Source organism: Prionailurus viverrinus, chromosome B1 (genome assembly GCF_022837055.1).
Source record: "Prionailurus viverrinus isolate Anna chromosome B1, UM_Priviv_1.0, whole genome shotgun sequence".
NCBI lineage: Eukaryota > Metazoa > Chordata > Mammalia > Carnivora > Felidae > Prionailurus > Prionailurus viverrinus.
In genome coordinates this window covers 80,022,458-80,042,756 of record NC_062564.1, presented here as the reverse complement: position 1 = coordinate 80,042,756, position 20,299 = coordinate 80,022,458, and the positions used below count along the sequence as shown (strand labels likewise).

General features: G+C 36.7%; 1 protein-coding gene across 1 annotated transcript in view; it reads left to right on the top strand.

The window, feature by feature from the left end:
- The window catches only part of EDNRA (endothelin receptor type A), a 60,714-nt gene that overhangs the window by 29,919 nt on the left and 10,496 nt on the right, over window positions 1-20,299 (top strand). The window contains exons 3-5 of the mRNA XM_047856846.1: window positions 1,833-1,960; window positions 16,627-16,825; window positions 19,926-20,078. Coding sequence (XP_047712802.1) covers window positions 1,833-1,960; window positions 16,627-16,825; window positions 19,926-20,078 — 480 coding nt within the window. The remainder of the gene's footprint in view (window positions 1-1,832; window positions 1,961-16,626; window positions 16,826-19,925; window positions 20,079-20,299) is intronic.

The following is a 20,299-nucleotide window of genomic DNA, read 5'->3' as shown; positions in this document are numbered from 1 at the left end:
GAGCATATCCTATAACAATCCTTACACATTTCATTTACATCTCTGTAATACTTCAGTGGAGAATTACACTTGTAGGACAAAATACTAAACTCTCTATAAAAAGTAGTTTTCAGGTTTTCTTTTCTTTATAGGGGAAGAGTCATCTCAGAAATAGTGTTTTGTGTCTTGCATCAGCATTAACAACCAGCAGTCAGCAATGGTATAATATTTGTTAGCTTCATGAAAACTGTCAGAGTTTAGGGCAATGTTTCTGTGAAGAGCCCATCAATTGTTCTTGGACAAAAAGTTTATGTGGAAACTCTAAGAAGACACCCACCAAGACTGATCAGAATGCAAGGAAAAAGAGATGAGGGACAAAGTTGGATTAAGGACAAGGTCCTTTCAGCAAACTATTCAAAAGAAAAGGAAATGTGTTTTAAGTGTTTAAGAGAGAATTTCTGGAATAAGTCATACAAGGTCTTAGCCATAAAAATAGGATTATAGGGGTGCCTCTGTGGCTCAGTCTGTTGAGTGTCCTACTGTCACTTTCAACTCAGGTCATGATCCCAGGGTCGGGAGATCATGCTCTGTGTCTGGCTCTGTGCTGAGTGTGGAGCCTGCTTGCAATTCTCTCTCTCCCCCTGCCACTCCCCCGCACTCATGCTTGCGTGCATGTGCTCTTGAAGAAGGAGAAGAAGAAGAAGAAGAAGAAGAAGAGGAAGAAGATTTTAGAGTGCCCTATATTACTAAATTCAAAATGAGTATCATGTTAATGGCCACATTGACCATGAAATTAAGCCTTACATAGTCTTTTAGAAATGACAGAACAGAAATTCAAAGCTCAACTCAGAGTTACTAAGGCAATAGGTACTTTGCAAAAAAAAAGAGAAAAAAGCCCCATTTATCAAGTTAGTAGGATAGTGTTTCCTAATGAGTGGAGTAGGTTTCAATTCTGAGTTACTAAGCAAAAATTAGAAGGGAAATCAATACCATTTTTACTCTTGAAAAGACATCAAGTATTCAGCAGGGACTTCCCTTTTAGGTAGCTGAGCTATTATTCAAGCCCATGCTTTGGGTATAATGCCTAATTAGATAAATATCAGCAACTCACAGGGGACTTTATATTATTGCTACTTACCGCAGCCACTAGAGGGTATCCATCCTTTCCTTCCAACAAAGATTTTAAATTGTCAACATAGAAGAATAGATTTGCCTGCAAATGCCACAAACAGATCACAGTAACCACCTTTCGCCATATGATAAAGGGAAGTTTAAGCCTAAATAAAGAAAGGTCACTTGTGACACACTTAGTGAAACAGAATCAGCCCTGTAAGCTAAATTCAAAATGACTTTAGGGTCTTAACCAGCTAACAAGTCAGTGCATCCTAAACCACTTCCTTCTCCCAGGATTCTCCATAACCTCGCATTCAGAGCCTTTGCTGCTTGCCTGGAGATAACATAATCTTCCAGCGCTGCTACTTGAAAACAAGCTTTATTCACGGTTTAATAAAAATAGGTAAGAAATGACTGCCTGCTTCTCATTCAAGCTGTCACCCAAACCCTAACCTTTTGCTACTCTTTGAAAAAGTAGGCAGTATGACTACTTCACATAAGATCAAAGGTTCATCTCTTCTATTATCGTATTTATCATTCTCAACATTTTCCCAGAAAAAAAAATGCTATGGCTTTAAGATTTTTTTTTTTAATGATAATAATACTCTATCGCTGCCATGCTAACTGGAAAGCATAATGAATAATGAAATTTAGAAGTTTGGAAGATCATTAGATATGTAAGTGTCCATGTATTCCATGCCAGCTCTGTCATTTCTTACCGTGGTGTCTCCTTTTTTCAGCTGCTGGCTGGGCGCTGGCCTTTTGATCACAATGACTTTGGCGTATTTCTTTGCAAGCTGTTCCCCTTTTTGCAGAAGTCCTCGGTGGGGATCACCGTCCTCAATCTCTGCGCTCTCAGTGTTGACAGGTAATGTGGTTCTTGCCCTCTACTCTTGTTACATTTAGAAAAACATTTTCTCAAAAAGAAGACAAAAAGCCTTGAGAGTTGGTGGCCAGGACAGTTGTTAATTAAAATATCAATAATTAAAGTGAATTAAAATATCAACAATCTCGGGGCGCCTGGGTGGCGCAGTCAGTTAAGCGTCCGACTTCAGCCAGGTCACGATCTCGCGGTCCGTAACTTCGAGCCCCGCGTCAGGCTCTGGGCTGATGGCTCAGAGCCTGGAGCATGTTTCTGATTCTGTGTCTCCCTCTCTCTCTGCGCCTCGCCCGTTCATGCTCTGTCTCTCTCTGTCCCAAAGAAAATAAATAAACGTTGAAAAAAAAATTTTTTTTTTTTAAAATATCAACAATCTTGCCCTACTGTTGAGAATTGCTTTACACATTTGGTGGTTATTAGCCATCTTTAGTGCAGGGGATTTGTATTTAGAGCATTTTGCCAGTTATAGCTATTTGGTACCCTATGGCAACAAAGGAAAAATGAACATATTAGATGGAAGGAAGTTTGGAAAAGGAGATTTTTGGACATGCAAATCCTATATTTTCAATGGTAGATTTCTCATTAGAAAAAAGAAGATACCATTCGATTATATTTATAATGCTTGATTACTTGAGCTGAGTGGTGAGTACATAATATTGTTTTATTCTTCTTCTGTGTTTCTTTGAATGCCTGAAATGTTTCATAATTTTTTAATGTTATTTTTTAATGTTCATTCATTTTTGAAAGACAGAGAGAGACAGAGCACAAGCAGGGGTGGGGCAGAGAGAGAGGAGACACAGAATCTGAAGCAGGCTCCAGGCTCTGAGCTGTCAGCACAGAGCCTAATGTGGGGCTCGAACCCACGTGAGATCATGACATGAGTTGAAGTCGGACACCTAACCGAATGAGCCACCCAGGTGCCCCTGGAATGTTTCATAATTTTTTTAAAAAGGGCAACAACAGAAGCACCCCTTGATCAGATTCTGAAAAACCCATCAAGTATATCTTTCTGGAATTCTCCTCAAACATGGATGTTAAGACTTCTCTAAAGGAGTACTTATAGATGGTATTTTCCTTACCTTCTAATTTTCATAGCAGGATCTATAAAAAGTGATGTTAGGAACTTTATAATACATTCTATGGAGTCCTTTTATATTGAATATTATCCTATGCAAATGTTCTTTAATGACCTATTTAATTTAGAAGAGGTTTCTATTTTTTCTGTCTCACACTCTGGTAATAATTCTATCAGAGCACCTGAGTCCCATCATTATAGACATAAAAGACTCACTTTCTTAAAGAACATTTAAGTTTTTACAGATATCCTGTTATTTGTCATTTGCAATTAATTTCGGGGACCAAATTGTTATTGATAAAACATAAAAAGTACTCGTTCCATTAGGAGTTGAAAATTATAATGGTATTCTTATTATAAATTTAAGCCTGTAATAACTGTGAAACACAAACCAAAATGTTTAGTAGTGTCATTAAAAATAAATGTATTGCGGGGTGCCTGGGTGGCCCAGTCGGTTAAGCGTCCAACTTCTGCTCAGGTCATGATCTCGCAGTTCATGGGTTCGAGCCCCATGTGGGGCTCTGCGCTGATAGCTCAGAGCCTGGAGCCTGCTTTGGATTCTGTGTCTCCCTCTCTCTCTCTCTCTCTGACCCTCCCCTGCTTGTGCTCTGTCTCTCTAAAATAAATAAATATTAAAAATAAATAAATAAATAAATAAATAAATATAAATGTCTCGCAAAAAAATGTAATGCTGAAATTAAAACACAAACATTCTTTTAGTAGTTTAAAACATAGTGATGTGTTTGACAAAAATGCTGCTACAGCAATGGTAAACACAAAGATCAGAGATCACTTCTCCCTTATTAGGATTCTCAGTAATTTCTAAGAAAACCTAAGGTCTATGTAGTTTTCTTCTGCATCATATCAGACATTAAGGGCTGCAGTATTAAAACATTTACACGGTGCAGGTAGCCACTGTATCACTTCCACCTGACTAAATAATAGACTGTGTTACTTGTGGCCATCTCCTAAAAAGTTGAGTAAGCATTTATAATCTGGATTTTATTCACTAATGAATTCTCACTCTGCTGCTCCAACCCTAGCATTCCACTAACATCATTTTCCTCTTGTATCCAAAGTGTCGTACTATCTAAAAATTAAAGCATTTAAATTGTATATGTGACATGACTAATGTAAGATTTTTCTTGTATTTGTCAAGTTGTATATTTAGAGATATAGCTATATAGTCTTATTACAATATTCAATTAAATTTTTAATTATAATATAACTCTAAAATCCACATGGGGAAAAGATATAAGAAAATAATCATGATAGTTTAAAAAACAATTATGTTTCCTACGTACGTACTCTTCCTATATAATAGTGTTAAATGTTATAAAGCTACAGTATTTAAATAAGTGTGGCACGTGCATATAAATATACTGAGAAATAAATGGGAAAGCCAGAAACAGGTGTTACAGTGTATGAGACATAATACAGGCCGAAATCACTTTTGTAATGGAGAAAGGAAAGATCATCAATAAATAGTGCTATTTAGTCATCTGAGGGAAAAAGCATGTTAAAGTCTTATCTTGTATTGTATGTCAATAATAATATTTATAATAATTACCACTTGTTGAGTACTAGTATGTACTGGGCCCTGCTAAAAATACAGAAATTAGTTTACTTAATCCTTACAACACCACCTTGTGATAGTACTGTAATTATCCTCATTTTATAGGTGAGGAGTCTGAGGTTGAAAGAGGTTAACGAAGGCCATTTGGCTACCAAATGTTGGAGGCAGTAATCAAATATAAGTGGTCTGCCTTTTTACCACTATGCTTCAGCATGTAAAAATTCAAGCCATATAGAAGAAAATAGACTAATATCTTTTTGATCACTGGAAAAGGAGGGCTTTGGAACTTAAAAAAGATGGTATAAATTCTGAATATAATTATTAAAAGGATTTCAGGAGATAAAGTTTGAAAATATGAATATCAAACATTCATAAATTTAAAAAACAAATATAGCAATAAGCTGGGGGAAATATTTGCAGCAAATACTTGTAGCAAAAGCTACAACATGTTAATATTCTTGGTAATTAAAGAGGCCATACAGATAGTCATTAAAATCATAAGACTTCCATATAAAAAGAGCACAAATATAAAAATACCAATGAAGAAGTTTGAATGACTAATTAGCATATTAATAATGTTCATGTAATCAAAGAAATTGTAATTAAGAACATGTTTCTTAATATCTGGTGGGAGTAAAGATTTAAACACCCCTTCAGGGGGGCACCTGGGTGGCTTAGTTGGTTGGGTGTCCAACTTGGACTCAGGTCATGATCTCATGGTTCGTGGGTTTGAGCCCCACGTCGGGCTCTGTGCTGACAGCTTAGAGCCTGGAGCCTGTTTTAGATTTTGTGTCTCCCTCTCTCTCTGTGCCCCTCCCCTGCTCATGCTCTGTCTCTCTCTCTCTCTCAAAAATAAATAAACATTAAAAAAATAAAATAAAATAAACAGCCCTTCAGGAAGATAAAATCCTATATACACTTTTGCCTTCTGACCTGGTAATTACAATTTTTAGGATTGATTCTGAGAAAACATTCCAAACAGAGAATTCATGCACAAAAATTTTCTTTACAATATTATTTACAGCAAAATACAGGAATCTTATTGTTCCATGTTAGGCCAGTGGAAAGGAGGTTATATATAATTGACATGTACAGGTATATGAATATAAAATTCCTTAAAGGAAACATGATAAATATTATTAGTAGTTATATCTAGGGATGGGGGACAGGTTTTTGTAATGTTCTTCTATGAGTAGGAAAAAAATCTGAAAGTTTATTTACTTCTATTACCTATTACCCATTTTCCTTATTTATTCTATGCCATTTTATGCATTTTATTTTTTCTCATTTATGCAGCTCATTCCTATGACTGGTGTTCTATATCAAGACTAATTTTCTATGGGCAGGCAGCTCTAAAACACAAGCACATATAGGCACATAAACATGAACACAGAAGTTTGTATACATGGAGAAACACATGTATATGCCCAGCCCAGAGTCTCTTCCATCCCTATTGTTGACTTTACAAAAACACCATCATATTTGGGAAAAATAGCATTTTATATCAAAATTAAACTTTATCTCAAAGGCTTTAAAAACCAGGATGATAATGAGTGTTAGGAAAGAGGAATTTAGCATCGTAAAAGAAAACTACACCTCTGAGGAAACATCTAACTAAAAGCCAAAGCTAGATAAGATTAGCATATTACAAAAAAGAATGAGAAATAAAATGAAGACAAGGAGAATTCTTGTTTCCTATAAATAATAAAAATTTTTAAGATATCTAAGTATAATCCCCTGATAAGCATTAATAAAAGAAGAAGCCAAAAGAGAGGAAAGAACTAATCATCAGGGAGGTGCAAATCAAAACCACAATGAGCTATCACCTCACACCTGTCAGAATGACTAGTGTCAAAAAGACAAGAAACAATAAGTGTTGGTGAGACTGCAGAGAAAAAGGAACGCTTTTGCACTGTTGGTGGGAATGTAAATTGGTGCAGCCACTCTGGAAAACAAAATTGAAATTCCTCAAAAAACTAAAAATAGAATTACTATATGATCTAGCTATTCCAGTTCTGAGTATTTATCCAAAGAAAATGAAAACACTAATTTGAAAAGATACATGCACCCCTATTTTATTGCAGCACTATTCACAATAGCCAAGATGTGGAAACAATTCAAGTGTCTATCCATGGATGAATGGATAAAGATGTGGTATATATAAACAATGGAATATTAGTCAGCCATAAAAAAGGATGGATCTTGCCATTTGTGACAACATGGTTGGACTTTGAGGGCATTATGCTAAGTGAAAAAAGTGAGACAGAGAAAGACAAATACTTATGATCTCATTTATATATGGAATCTAAAAAACAAAACCAGCAAAACAGAAAAAAATGAGCTTAGAGATACAGAGAACAAGTTGGTGATTGCCAATGGGCAGTAGGGGTGAGGGTGAAATGGGTGCAGAGGGTCCAAATTATTTCATAACTTCCAGTTATAAAAGAAATAAGTCATGGGGATGTGATGTACAGCATGATGACTGTAGTTAATACTGTGATGCATATTTGGACTTTGCTATGGGAGAAAATCTCAAAAGTCCTCATCATACACACACACAATCCTATAACTGTGTGTGGTGATAAATGTTAATTAGACTTATTGTGGTGATCATTTCACAATTTATACAAATATTGCATCATTATGTTGCATACCTGAAACTAGTATAATGTTTTATGTCAATTATACCTCCATAGAAATAAATAAATGTTTCACTGTCATCCTTGTGATTTATTTCCTTGTTACAAAATTTAGAGTCTTTTTCTGAATAGTGTTATGTGGCATGGTTTAGTGGTCCCTTTTATATTTTATGTAAGTCTATGTCATCAGTTTTTTGTTGATGAAAATATTGTAAGGTACTTATCCCCTAGTGACATATTGTATAATAAATTATCCTAGATTGAGAAGCATAATTCATAATTTAGTTCAGCAGGGGCTCAGGCAGGAATGAGGTGATGGACAGACATGATGAATAAGGACTGGCTGCTGTCCCTTAGGAGTCTTCACGCTTGTGAAGATGGCAACCTGGAGACATGAGAGAATGAAATATTTGATGAAGGTATTTAGGCTATGGGATTCCTAAATCACCTAAATCTTCAAAACCCTGCCTTCCTTCCCAAGTTCACATTGTTCTGCCCTCTCTTTCTTCCATGAGGGAATCTCAGGGAACCATTTTGCACAGCTTCGTTCTCCCCAATAGAAACTCTACCTCTGAAGGGGGTGGACCGGGGGGAGAAGGTGTGGGATCACCTCACCTTACCACTTCCTCCCCACTCCCATCTCAGGCATGGAGAAAAATGAAATAAATGTTCCATCACAAATGATCAGTTGTATATCAAATAAAATGTTCTTAGTTAAAAAAAGAAAAAAAATGACATCAGGCATCTATTTCATTAAGACTTGGGCTCAGTTTCAAATCAAGATCATGAACCATTTAAAATTCCACTCCCACAAAAATCTGCCTTAACCTAGGAGATTTTCCTTGGTAATAAATGCTTTGTTCCCTGGGTCCTTTCTTTATTATTTTTACATTTCATTTGGTACTGACTCTAAGTTTTGGGATCTGAATATAGGGAATCTCTTTTGACATTTCTATTTCAAAAGCTTTCACACTAGAGAATGAATCATTCGCACTTAATTCCAGAAGATAAGATACTATTTGCTTTGAGTCTCGATTTGGTTGCATTATATTCTACTAAAAATAAAAAAAAAATTCCTTCTTTAAGAAAATAAAAATAAAACAAGAAGTAAAAAGAGGGAAATTGGAATCTATTACAAAACAATTTACAGTTTGGGAATCCCTGCTTTCCTCTTATGAACTGAATCAAATTTATGGCTCAGGAAGAGTTCCCATTCTTTTCTAAATATATTTTAAATAAAAAATGATGAGAGGAACAACATATTCAAGTTCTGTACAATTTCTTTTTTTTTCTTCTTTGGGAAGACAATATAATAAAGAAAGTATTTCACAAGTTGATTTACAGATTTAATAATCTATAATTTATAGATACAGTAAGAAAGGAAATGTTTTCCCACAACAATGAATAATAAAATGAAAACAACTGGATGAGAAAGATACTTGTAACTGATGTTTATGAACAGAAATTTTAGCCCAAAAATATGTATGCAAGAGAGATATTGGTTAATAAAGGCAACAGCTACTTTCTAGTGGAAGCTTGGTTAAAGAATATGAATATATGGTTATGTAAGAAGAACTATATCAAATGTTATTCAAAAGTTAAGCTTCCAGAAGAATTTCAAATTTTGTGAATTAGAGCAACAATGAGGTGTCATCTTAACTATAATTAGTAAAAATAAATCAATTTATTTTTTTTATTTTTTTTATTTTTTTTTTAATTTACATCCAAATTAGTTAGCGTATGGTGAAACAATGATTCCAGGAGTAGATTCCTGAATGCCCCTTACCCATTTAGCCCATCCCCCATGCCCACAATGCCTCCAGCAACCCTCAGTTTGTTCTCCATATTTATGAGTCTCTTCTGTTTTGTCCCCATCCCTGTTTTTATATTATTTTTGTTTCCCTCTGTACAATTTCTTTTAAAAGAAAATATTTATTTTGAGAGAGACAGCAGGCATGCGAGTAGGGGAGGGGAAGAGAGAGAGAGGGAGAGAGAGAATCCCAACTAGGCTCCACAGAGCCCAACACTGGGCTTTATCCCACAAACTAAGAGATTATGACCTGAGCCAAAAATCAAGAGTCAGATCCTTAACTGACTGAGGTTACCCAGCAGCCCCTGTATGATTTATTACTTTAATCGATTATTCAATGAATACAGAAAACTGAAAGATGAAAGAAAAAAAATCTACCTTTCTCACTATCAGCTTTCAATCTGCAGAGGATAAACAAGGGAGTAAGAAGAAGCCCATAACTTGCCCCAGAAAGGAGGAGCCTTCATGGTTAATATCAACTATGGACCTGTCTCAGCTCTACCTTTTCACTAATTCCTCTTCAAATCTAGCTCTTATTGATTTTTACTTTGCATCCTTAGTCACTTAAGAAAAAGAAAACCAGAATTTCAGAGAAAGACTGAGGAAATTTAGAAACAACTTTGACCCCTCTTCAGATTTATCAGTGAACATTTTTTTTAATGCTAAGGTAGTGTACTCATAACACCAGCCATTACCAACAATTAAAATAGGTGTTTTTGTATGCCATAAGTGACAAATTTCAGATGTTACTTTGAGTTTGTTTGAGGGGAAAAAAGAGGGGGCAGGGAAGGGAAGAGGGATTCAATGCTGTTCTTTGTAAAGTTAACTGTCTTGTTTAAAGTGGAAGATGACAGGGTCAGACCAGTAAAAGGGTCTGGGTACAGATCCAACTTGTAGTTAAAAATTGCCTGTGGAAGGAGATTATAAAAAGATAAAACTCTTTTAACAACTGCTCCAGGAGTGATGTATAATTAGATACCTGGAAAAGTTGCAGAGACCTAGTGATAAGGCAGTTTTGTTTCATAAGCCTCAAACTCAAAAGTCAATGTCAGTTCTTCATCCCAGCATTTTACATAATTGCTCAGTGGTCTCTATGATGTTCCCAAAGGTTTGTCCTAAGTCAAAACATGAAAGTGGTTTTCTGGAAAACCGGTTTTATTTAGACCTTGGACTTGGTTTCTCCTTATTCTTCTGCTGTTCTGATTGTCCTTTGCTGCATGACAATAGGGAAGACATGTAAGAAGAGCCAGAAGAGGGAACCCAGGGACCAGACACAGACAAAGCCAAATGCTGACTATGGAGCATTTGGCTCTATATTTGGGGGTCTGTTCCCCATTGCACATAGTTATTTGTCTTTTATCTTAATTCTATTGATAAGATCAAGTGACTGGATAATTTTGCTAGCTTATTTTTCTTTTTTTGTTTTGTTTTGTTTTTATTTTTGAGAGAGAGAGACAGAGCACCAACAGGGGAGGGGCAGAGAGAGAGAGGGAGACACAGAATCTGAAGCAGGCTCCAGGCTCTGAGCTGTTGGTACAGAGCTTGACATGCGGCTCGAACTCACAGACTGTGAGATCATGACCTGAGCTGAAGTCAGACGTTTAACCTACTAAGCCACCCAAGCAACCCAGCTTATTTTTCTTTGATAACAACCTACCCCAAAACTTAGCAGCTTAAAACAACCACCATCTTATTATTAACCTCACCATATGGTGGGGTAGGAATTTGGGCAATTCTTATGCAACTTGTCACTTTGACTGGGGTCTTCTGGTGGATTTCATCTCGTGGCTCAGCTTGTCTCTCGGGTCCAAGATACGTGACTAGCCCTTTGGCAAGAACAAATGGAAGTCTGAGCCTAACTCCCTCTCATGTAGTCTAGCACCTCTTAACACATTCTCTGAGACAGGCCCAGGGCTTCAGGGTGGAGTCGCTGCTCTGCTCGGGACCCAGGCCTGAAACCCACAAAGCATCCTTCCAGCTCTACTCAGTCGGTCCAAGCAGTCACAGGCCAGCCCAACTGAAAGACTCTGCCGAAGAAGTATGAAAGTACTCACTGCTATCTTTTAATCTACCATGCCTGGTTTCTCTTTAAAATTCTTCCTGCTGAGGAGACTATAGATGCTGGAGAGGATGTGGAGAAACAGGAACCCTCTTGCACTGTTGGTGGGAATGCAAACTGGTGCAGCCACTCTGGAAAGCAGTGTGGAGGTTCCTCAGAAAATTAAAAATAGTCCTACCCTATGACCCAGCAGTAGCACTGCTAGGAATTTACCCAAGGGATACAGGAGTACTGATGCATAGGGGCACTCGTACCCCAATGTTTATAGCAGCACTCTCAACAATAGCCAAATTATGGAAAGAGCCTAAATGTCCATCAACTGATGAATGGATAAAGAAATTGTGGTTTATATACACAATGGAGTACTACATGGCAATGAGAAAGAACGAAATATGGCCCTTAGTAGCAACATGGATGGAGCTGGAGAGTGTTATGCTAAGTGAAATAAGCCATACAGAGAAAGACAGATACCATATGTTTTCACTCTTATGTGGATCCTGAGAAACTTAACAGAAACCCATGGGGGAGGGGAAGGAAAAAAAAAAAGAGGTTAGAGTGGGAGAAAACCAAAGCATAAGAGACTCTTAAAAACTGAGAACAAACTGAGGGTTGATGGGGGGTGGGAGGGAGGGGAGGGGGATGATGGGCATTGAGGAGGGCATCTTTTGGGATGAGCACTGGGTGTTGTATGGAAACCAATTTGACAATAAATTTCATATATTTAAAAAAATAATAAAATTAAATAAATAAAATTAAATTTAAAAAAATTCTTCCTGCTGAAATAAATAAATAAATAAAAATAAAATAAAATTCTTCCTGCTGGTATTTTTGCCTCCAAACCTCTGCATGGAGGTTAGTTTGTCTATCATATAAGATACATAAATCATAAAGAAACATTACAAATGATTGCATTTGCTGTTAATTAACAATGTGCATAGGTAAGGGTAGAAGTGACACTTACTGGAAGTGGCAACATGGAAGGGAAAATAATAAATTCCAATGTAGACAAGTATCGATAGGCACTTGGTAGAAATTACTGAAGTACTGAAAGTACTTCAGTTACCTTTTCCTTCTCTTGATTCAATAATCCCCATCAAGATAATTAATCCAGGAAAATCATTCAAAAAGAGAAAAAAAAACTATATATACAAACATATTTATAAGTGTGTTATTCACAACCTTGAAACACTAGAATTGATGTGAACTTAGGAGAAATATTTAAGTCAACTGTATCAATATCCAGTTATACTGTGTAGCTATAAATTAATAAATGCCATGCTTCTGTAGAAGCATAAGGCCATTTTTTATCATGAAAAGTAGATAAAGCTAAAAATAAAATTGTAATTGATATGGTTATAATATATATTTAGATTATGCTTGTGAGAATAGAAATAGGCAAAGAATAAGAAGAAATAAAAATAGATTTTGTTGAAGTGGTATTTTTTTAATTTGTTTTATTTCATCCTGTTTTAAAGTACACTCAATAATAAATATATTAAAATTTACTTACCATCCCAGGCCATACCTCAAAAATTCAAAAACATGCATTAAATGCCTTTGGCCTTGGAAACATGTAGAAATCTATATATAGACATACACAGTAACAAACATCTTTACATAAATAAAATGCGTAATTTATACTTTTATTTTGGCATATCACATGACAGGGTACAAGGTGATGTCGTGGGAAAAGACTCCCCTGGGTGTTGGCAGACCAGAGCCCTTGTCCGGGCTCTCCACATTCACAGGAGATGAGGCAGACGATATAGTAACACTCCAGCCCTCAGGTTCCCAACTGGCAGAACATGAAGGGGAGAAAGATCACCCCAAGAGTCCCTCATGGTTTTTTAATTATTTGCTTCTAGGATTCTAAAAGTATTAGCTTTTTGTTTGTTGTCTGTCAAGGCTGCCTTAAAAAGTAAGAAAATGCTCAGAATGTAGTGTGCTTTATTGGCTGATAAAGATAAATGCATGGCCAGGAAACAAAGACATTTACTTCGACAGATATTTATTTGGCACCTATTGTTCTAGGTATCGTGACCAACATATAAAATGTCTGCCCTCATGGCGCTTATATTCTAAAGACAAGGGTGGACAGAGACGATAAATAAAATATTTGATTGGTCACATGGTAGTAAGCGCTATGGAGAAAAATCAATCAGCGTGAGCAGGTCAGCGTAAGTCTGTAGGGGATTCTGGCAATTTCAAACAGGATGTTCAGGGAAGGACCCTATGAAAAGCTACACCTGAGTAAAGTAAAGCAGATGAGGAAGCAGCTCTGAGAACACCAGTAGGCATTCCCACTGGGCTGGAAACTGCTGGGGGATTTGAACCGAGGGATGACATGAGGGACTTACATGTTAACAGGCTCACTTTGGCTGCTATGTTTGGGATAGAATGAAGTAGGACAAAATGGATGAAGGGAGACTAGTTAGGAAGCTACTACAATAATCCAGGTGGGATGGTAACAGGAGAGATGGTGAGATGTGGTTGCATTTAGGTGTATCGTGAAGGAAGAGGTCACAGGGTTTGCTAAAGAATTGGATGTGTGATAGCAAAGGGAAAAAGAGGAGTTAAGGCTAACTTCAAATTCTGGGCCTGAGATGGTAAGGACTGAAGAGAGGGCAGGGTGGAGGTCATGAAAGGGACCAGGAGTCTGGTTTGGGTAAGTTCGAATGCCTATTAGATTTCGAGTGGCCATATCAGTTAACCAGTTGGAAAGACAAGTCAGGAGCGAGAGGCGGGGTCCTCAGTTAGACTTATAAATTTGGGAATTAATTATCAGTATATAGAAATTTTAAATGATGCTAAAGCCATGAGACTAGATGGATCACTAAAAGAAAGTGTGTTGATAGAATAGAAAAGAGGACCAAGGACGAAGGAGGAATCCAATGCTAAGAGTGAGAAGTGAGCAGGTTCCAGCCAAGGAGATGAGAAGAAATAGCCAGCCTTATCAGCTGGAGAAAGACCAGGAGAAATGTAGTAGAAGGCGAGAGAAGAAACCATTTCAAAAAGTAGACATCATTTCTGGAATATCAGCTGTTAGTGGTTGAATCTACACTTGCAGATTTTCTATGGCAAGTGACAATGTCATATGTGTCCACTAGCTCCATTGAAGGATGTTTATAATCACACCTAGTTAGGAGAACATATTTATGGATATGTGTGTTGCATCATTATATTCTAAATAGGAATTATGTTTGGAACATCCGGTATTTCTTATCTTTCATACCTTTCCCTACCCCCATCATCACAAATGATTATTTCTAATTAACTCTTACAGTTGTTTTCTCATGTCATGTAAATGTCATCAAAATCAATGTGATTACAAATAAAAAATAGTCTAATTCTCAGTCATGTGGGTTTGCCACACTATACACTAAAAACTACTTCTATTTATTTTAAAATGTTGAATTTACATTGTAGACGTGTAATAATTTGAGGACTCATGGCATATTACAAAATGAAGCTGCTTTGTGAATATACTCATCATAAGAACATGTTGACCACATTTTCCTTCTCAAACCACCTTCTATCTCCAATCCTGCCTAATAAATCTTGCTTCCTTACTCCCTTAGGAGATAAAGCACTTTATTTAAAGCACCTTTCCTGATAGTTGATCTAAGAGAAGGGGAAAAGAAATAGATATAACTCACTGACAGCCTCGGGATATAGACATCCTGTCTCCATTCCTTTTAGCTTTTACTGGACATCAGGCTGCCAGTCTAATAAGGCAACAAAGAAAAGTAAACAGAAATGAAAAGCAAAATAAATAGCAGTCTTTATCCCACTGGAAATAACCATAAATTTAAAAATGCAATCTTGGCTATATCGTAAAAGGATTTTCTTGGTTTGTTTGCATAGCTGTATTTTATTCAATTCTGAGCTAATCTGGACTTTTTTTTAAAGATTCTTATTGTACATCAATCTTATTTATCCTAAAAATCTTTTGCAAAAAATATTTCTTCAGCAAATTGTGCTATATGTGTGCCATATGGCATCGTCGTGCATACCCAAACTATAAGTTCTAATCTACAGTGGAGAACTAGGTAGCATAATTCCTAAGACCTGTGTTTTCACAGATGTACCTTGTAGATGCAATGAGACAGCACAGTAAATATAAGTGATAAGAGTGATTATGGGTAACGTGTAGTTTGCCTTGGCTTTACTGACAAATCTTTGACATTAAGTCATGTGCCCTACAAGCCCATGTGCACCTGTCCCCAATGCCTCGGTCTGTTTTACAGTCTTCTTCTGGCACTATCTAATGAAAGCTATAAAAAGAGAATGTTTACTTTCCATTACAACAGCAAAAAAAATTTTCAAGAATGAAGCCACAAAAATACCATACCATGTCACAGGTCCCATCTTAATAGTAAGCCTAAAAGTAGTTAGCACCAGACCATCACCTCAGGTCAGAAACACAGACTTTCTGAAACCAAACTTTCTTTAGACTTAACATTGAAATGGTATTACTATCACAAAAAATATTAAAGTAGAAAATAAACAATTTCTTAATGCCAGTTTGTTTTTTGATTGACATGATTGTCCAGTAACATTTATGTTCTACATTTTTCTATGAACATTTCTTTTCTATTAGATTGTAAACCCTAAAGATTAGGAACCAAGATGTCTTTAACTCCACTTTATCTATTTTAGCTCAGGACCATAATGGGAGATAGTCATTCTTTGACTACCAGGTATACAGTGAGAGAAGAAAGGAGAAAATGATCAGCTATCTATGGTCATATTCATTTAAGGATATCTAGATCCACTTCATAATAATGTTTCAAGTTTCTTTTTTTAATATATAGAGAGGAGTAAGATGTTACCTTAACAAGTACCAGCAGCTTTCACTACACCTTCCATCATCCAGTTTTTTCCCCCAGCTTAAAAAACATAGGCACGGGGCGCCTGGGTGGTGCAGTCGGTTAAGCGTCCGACTTCAGCCAGGTCATGATCTCGCGGTCCGGGAGTTCGAGCCCCGCGTCAGGCTCTGGGCTAATGGCTCAGAGCCTGGAGCCTGTTTCCGATTCTGTGTCTCCCTCTCTCTCTGCCCCTCCCCCGTTCATGCTCTGTCTCTCTCTGTCCCAAAAATAAATAAACGTTGAAAAAAAAAATCTTTAAAAAAAATAAAATAAAAAACATAGGCACATTTATCTGATGCTGCCCCATTATAAGCCATCACAAGATTTTCCTGAATTCCAAATGAAGACCTCAGACTCAGGCCTGCCAGACACCTGATTCCCAAAGGGGTGGAACTCTTAATGGTTCCACTTACTTTTCAAATCAGGACTCACAGAAGGGTCCTTATTTTTCACATCAGGACTCACAGAAAGTTCCAGGACTCATTGGAAAGTTCCAGTGATTGGTCACTGGCTAAGGGGAGGATCTTTCTAGCATTTATAATTTTTTAAATGAAATAAATTTTAAATTTCCTAACAACTAGGTTCTGCCTCCATTCCCCCCACCCCCACCCTGCTTTTGTTTTTCAGGTACAGAGCAGTTGCCTCCTGGAGTCGTGTCCAGGGAATTGGGATTCCCTTGATCACTGCCATTGAGATCGTCTCCATCTGGATCCTTTCTTTTATCCTGGCTATCCCTGAAGCTATCGGCTTCGTCATGGTGCCCTTTGAATACAGGGGTGAACAGCACAAAACCTGTATGCTCAATGCCACATCAAAATTCATGGAGGTATGGAGAGTTTAAAGGAAATTGGGGAGGAGAGGAGGTCTTTATATATACTTTACCATTGCCAAGACTTGTTGATATTTTTACAATGCCCAGTGTGACTTACTCTGTTAGTTCAGTCCCATAATTACAGCAACTATTTTGTTTTCACTCTTATATTAGAGCACAATTGTAGACACAACTCTAGTTTTACCCCAAACAACTCAGCATCTGAAACAAACTTACTCAGAAAGATAGATGTGGGGGGGGGGGGGGGAGTATATATATACACAGTGCTATTTGTTTTTATAATAAGTAATACAGCACAACAATTTCCATCTGATGGGCATGCTAATATGTATTTTATGTTATTTGGGGAAATGCACATTCCTCACACTTTTTTAAAGATAGATTTACTAACTTAAAGTAGGAAGTCATACTTCATGTACTTATATTAGTACAAATTGTATATGTAATATACAAATAACAAATTTGCAGAACTTTTTAAAAAGTGTTTTAGTTCTTTAACAAATTCAGTTGTTGTTTGATATATCTGACCACATTAATGTTTTTTTGAAAAGTTTAATTACATAACTGAGTGTATTGGGAAACATGTTTAAAATGCATATTTCCTTTGCCAAACTAGTCAAATGTGGACTGGGGAGGAAAAGGAGAACCATTTCTCTTAAATCAGCATAATTTAATGCTTTGATGTAGGTTTCATGCAGCTCAGATTCCACATTTAATCCTTCACAGACATCTCCAGGTATGTTTTCCTAACTTGAAAAATTCACAAAATTAGTGGTTTTACAGTTGACCAGTTTTCCTGCATTGGAAATTCTTCTTTTAAAATTAAAAATACTCATGAAAACTGCCAAACTGGCGATGTTAAAATTAAGGTCTTCTGTTTATCTACTGACCTTTTTATTAAGTCAATGTCCATAGTGAAAAACAAAGTAGCAGCAGGAGGTTATCAGAATTTGGGCAGTGCGAATAAGCAATCTAGCTATTCCCGACAAAAGTGTTAAAGAGAAGAGGCTTAGTATAAGAATGAGCTCACTAATCAATTGAAACTAGACAAAATGAAATGGTCTACTTCACAACAACCGAGTCTCTCTTCTAGAGTGGGCAAGCAAAGACTAGCTAGCTACCTAAGGGGATTACAATGAAAAGTATGAGTTCAAACTGATTGTTTTTTAGATTCCATCCAACTCTGAAGTTTTCAGACTCATTCTCCCCCAGCTTGTGTTCCATTCTTTCCTCCTCAACTCTGCCCTAACCTAGAATGGAGGGAAGTCCCTCCATACCCTGGCTGATGACATTAGTTCAAAAGAAACGTGTGACCCCTTTCTCTACAGGCCTCTGCCATGGAGGGGGCAGGGGACTCCATCGAGACCCCTCAGGGGTCAGCTTCCAGACCTTCTGCAGCTGCTTCTAGGGCATTCACACCCAGGCAGCAATGCATCTGGAAGAAAGAGGTACAAGTGAAGAGAGCGCTTAAAGGAGTGTTTGTGTGCACTTAAACAAAGAGTTCTGATTTTTTTGTTCTTGTGTTTTGTTTTGTTTACTTCAGTACACAAATCTTTCTACAGTGTGATGTGGAGAGGGAAATACTTGTATAAACAGATCTGAATAAACCAAGTCCCTTGGTGTAGTTTGCACTAACCTTAGGATAGAATTCAGGGGTCTGTGAACCTGAATGGAAAAGAAATTACCTATTGATTTTCACTAACTTCTAACTGAAATTTATCATTTCCTTCTATTATGAATGTAGGCAACAAACCACAGTCATATTTAACAGAACCATTTTATTTCCACTAATGGAAGTAATACACATTTTCATAACATAACAGTTGGATAATCTTGAAATATCATTTCTGCTCATCATTATTTCAACTTCTGATGGTTATTAGAGCCACCATTTGATTTCTCATTTAATTTGTTAATAAACACCTAGATCAGAATTTTAATATTTTGATAGCTGTGTTTCAACATAATTGGCTACCACTGTAATCTTATTTTATTTTATGCATATAAAAGTATTATTCTCAGAAAGGATTATAGTCTTCACCAGACTTCCAAAGCATAGAAACAGTTAAGAACCTCTGCCCAGAACTTTTTTTCCTCAGGAACCATTTATAGATTATTTTAATAGACATGTTATAAATGTAGCCTACTGGGCCTCTTTCTATATTCAGCAACTGTCCGGTTTTTCACAGAGCAGCATGATTATTTTTTACTGTGGGAACTGAGATAATACAGGAGGCTGCATTATCCTTCGTAAATAAACAATCTGGAGAAAGAGTATAAGGAAAAGCATTTCTTCCTAAGTCGGTGATTAATTTAGTGGGAGGAAGAACGCAGATATAATTTTCTAATTTCCATTTTGTAGAGTACTAAATTTTCTCCTTTAAAAAGACATAAAACTTAATAATACTAGTATTTACAAATCCTGCCCACAGAGAGATAATGCTAAATATGCCTTCAGATAAGATACTCTGCCTCAATAGTTTCCAGGTGATAAGTATTAAGAGCTCGAGAAAGGGCATGGTTATTGATGGCTCTAACTGGCTGGCTGCAAGGTCACATAGCAAGCATACCAGGCAAAGGGTTAACTCCCAGTAACCAGAGCTACACAGATAAGCCATTCATAACCTTCGCTGTTACCACACAAGATATTCACATTAAGTACACTTTAACCACAAGAGTCAAAAGTAAACTTGGCACTAGCAAAGTTTTGAGGCTCATCAATAAGTAAAGATAAATACATATTCTATCTATCTCAAAATCATGCTTTATGAGCTTTGGGAGGGAACTCTTCTTCTCGAGTAGGGCTCTCCCACTGTGTTATTAAAACCAATTTCAGTTTATAAAAGTATCTTTGTCAGGATTATTTTTAAGTGCAATTTCTTCATGTGCTACTAGAAAGCCAGGATCATTTTTGGATTTTCCATTGGATTTTGGATTTTCCATTGAGTTTTGAGCACCACCCCCAAGCCCTTTACCACAAGTGTGAATGTAGAAACATATCTACAAGCACGAAGATTTTGAAGCTACCAGAGCACTGCCCAGTAAATTTCGATTACAGTGCACCTCCTATTCTCTCCCTTTCTTCACCCTACAGTTTTACCAAGATGTGAAAGACTGGTGGCTCTTCGGGTTCTATTTCTGCATGCCCTTGGTGTGCACTGCAATTTTCTACACCCTCATGACCTGTGAGATGTTAAACAGAAGGAACGGAAGCTTGAGAATTGCCCTCAGTGAACACCTTAAACAGGTAAACCTAATAAGATCATGAAAATTTGGCCAAGACTTATTTGTCCCAGACAACAGAAGGCCTATAAATAAGTGTATTTATTTAGCATATTTACCCTGGTTTGCTAAAAATAAAGTCTTATAACTGTTTTATTTATAGTTATAGTATTAGAAATTTCTTTTTTTTAATTTTTTTAATGTTTTATTTTTATTTTTGAGAGAAAGAGACAGAGACAAAGCACA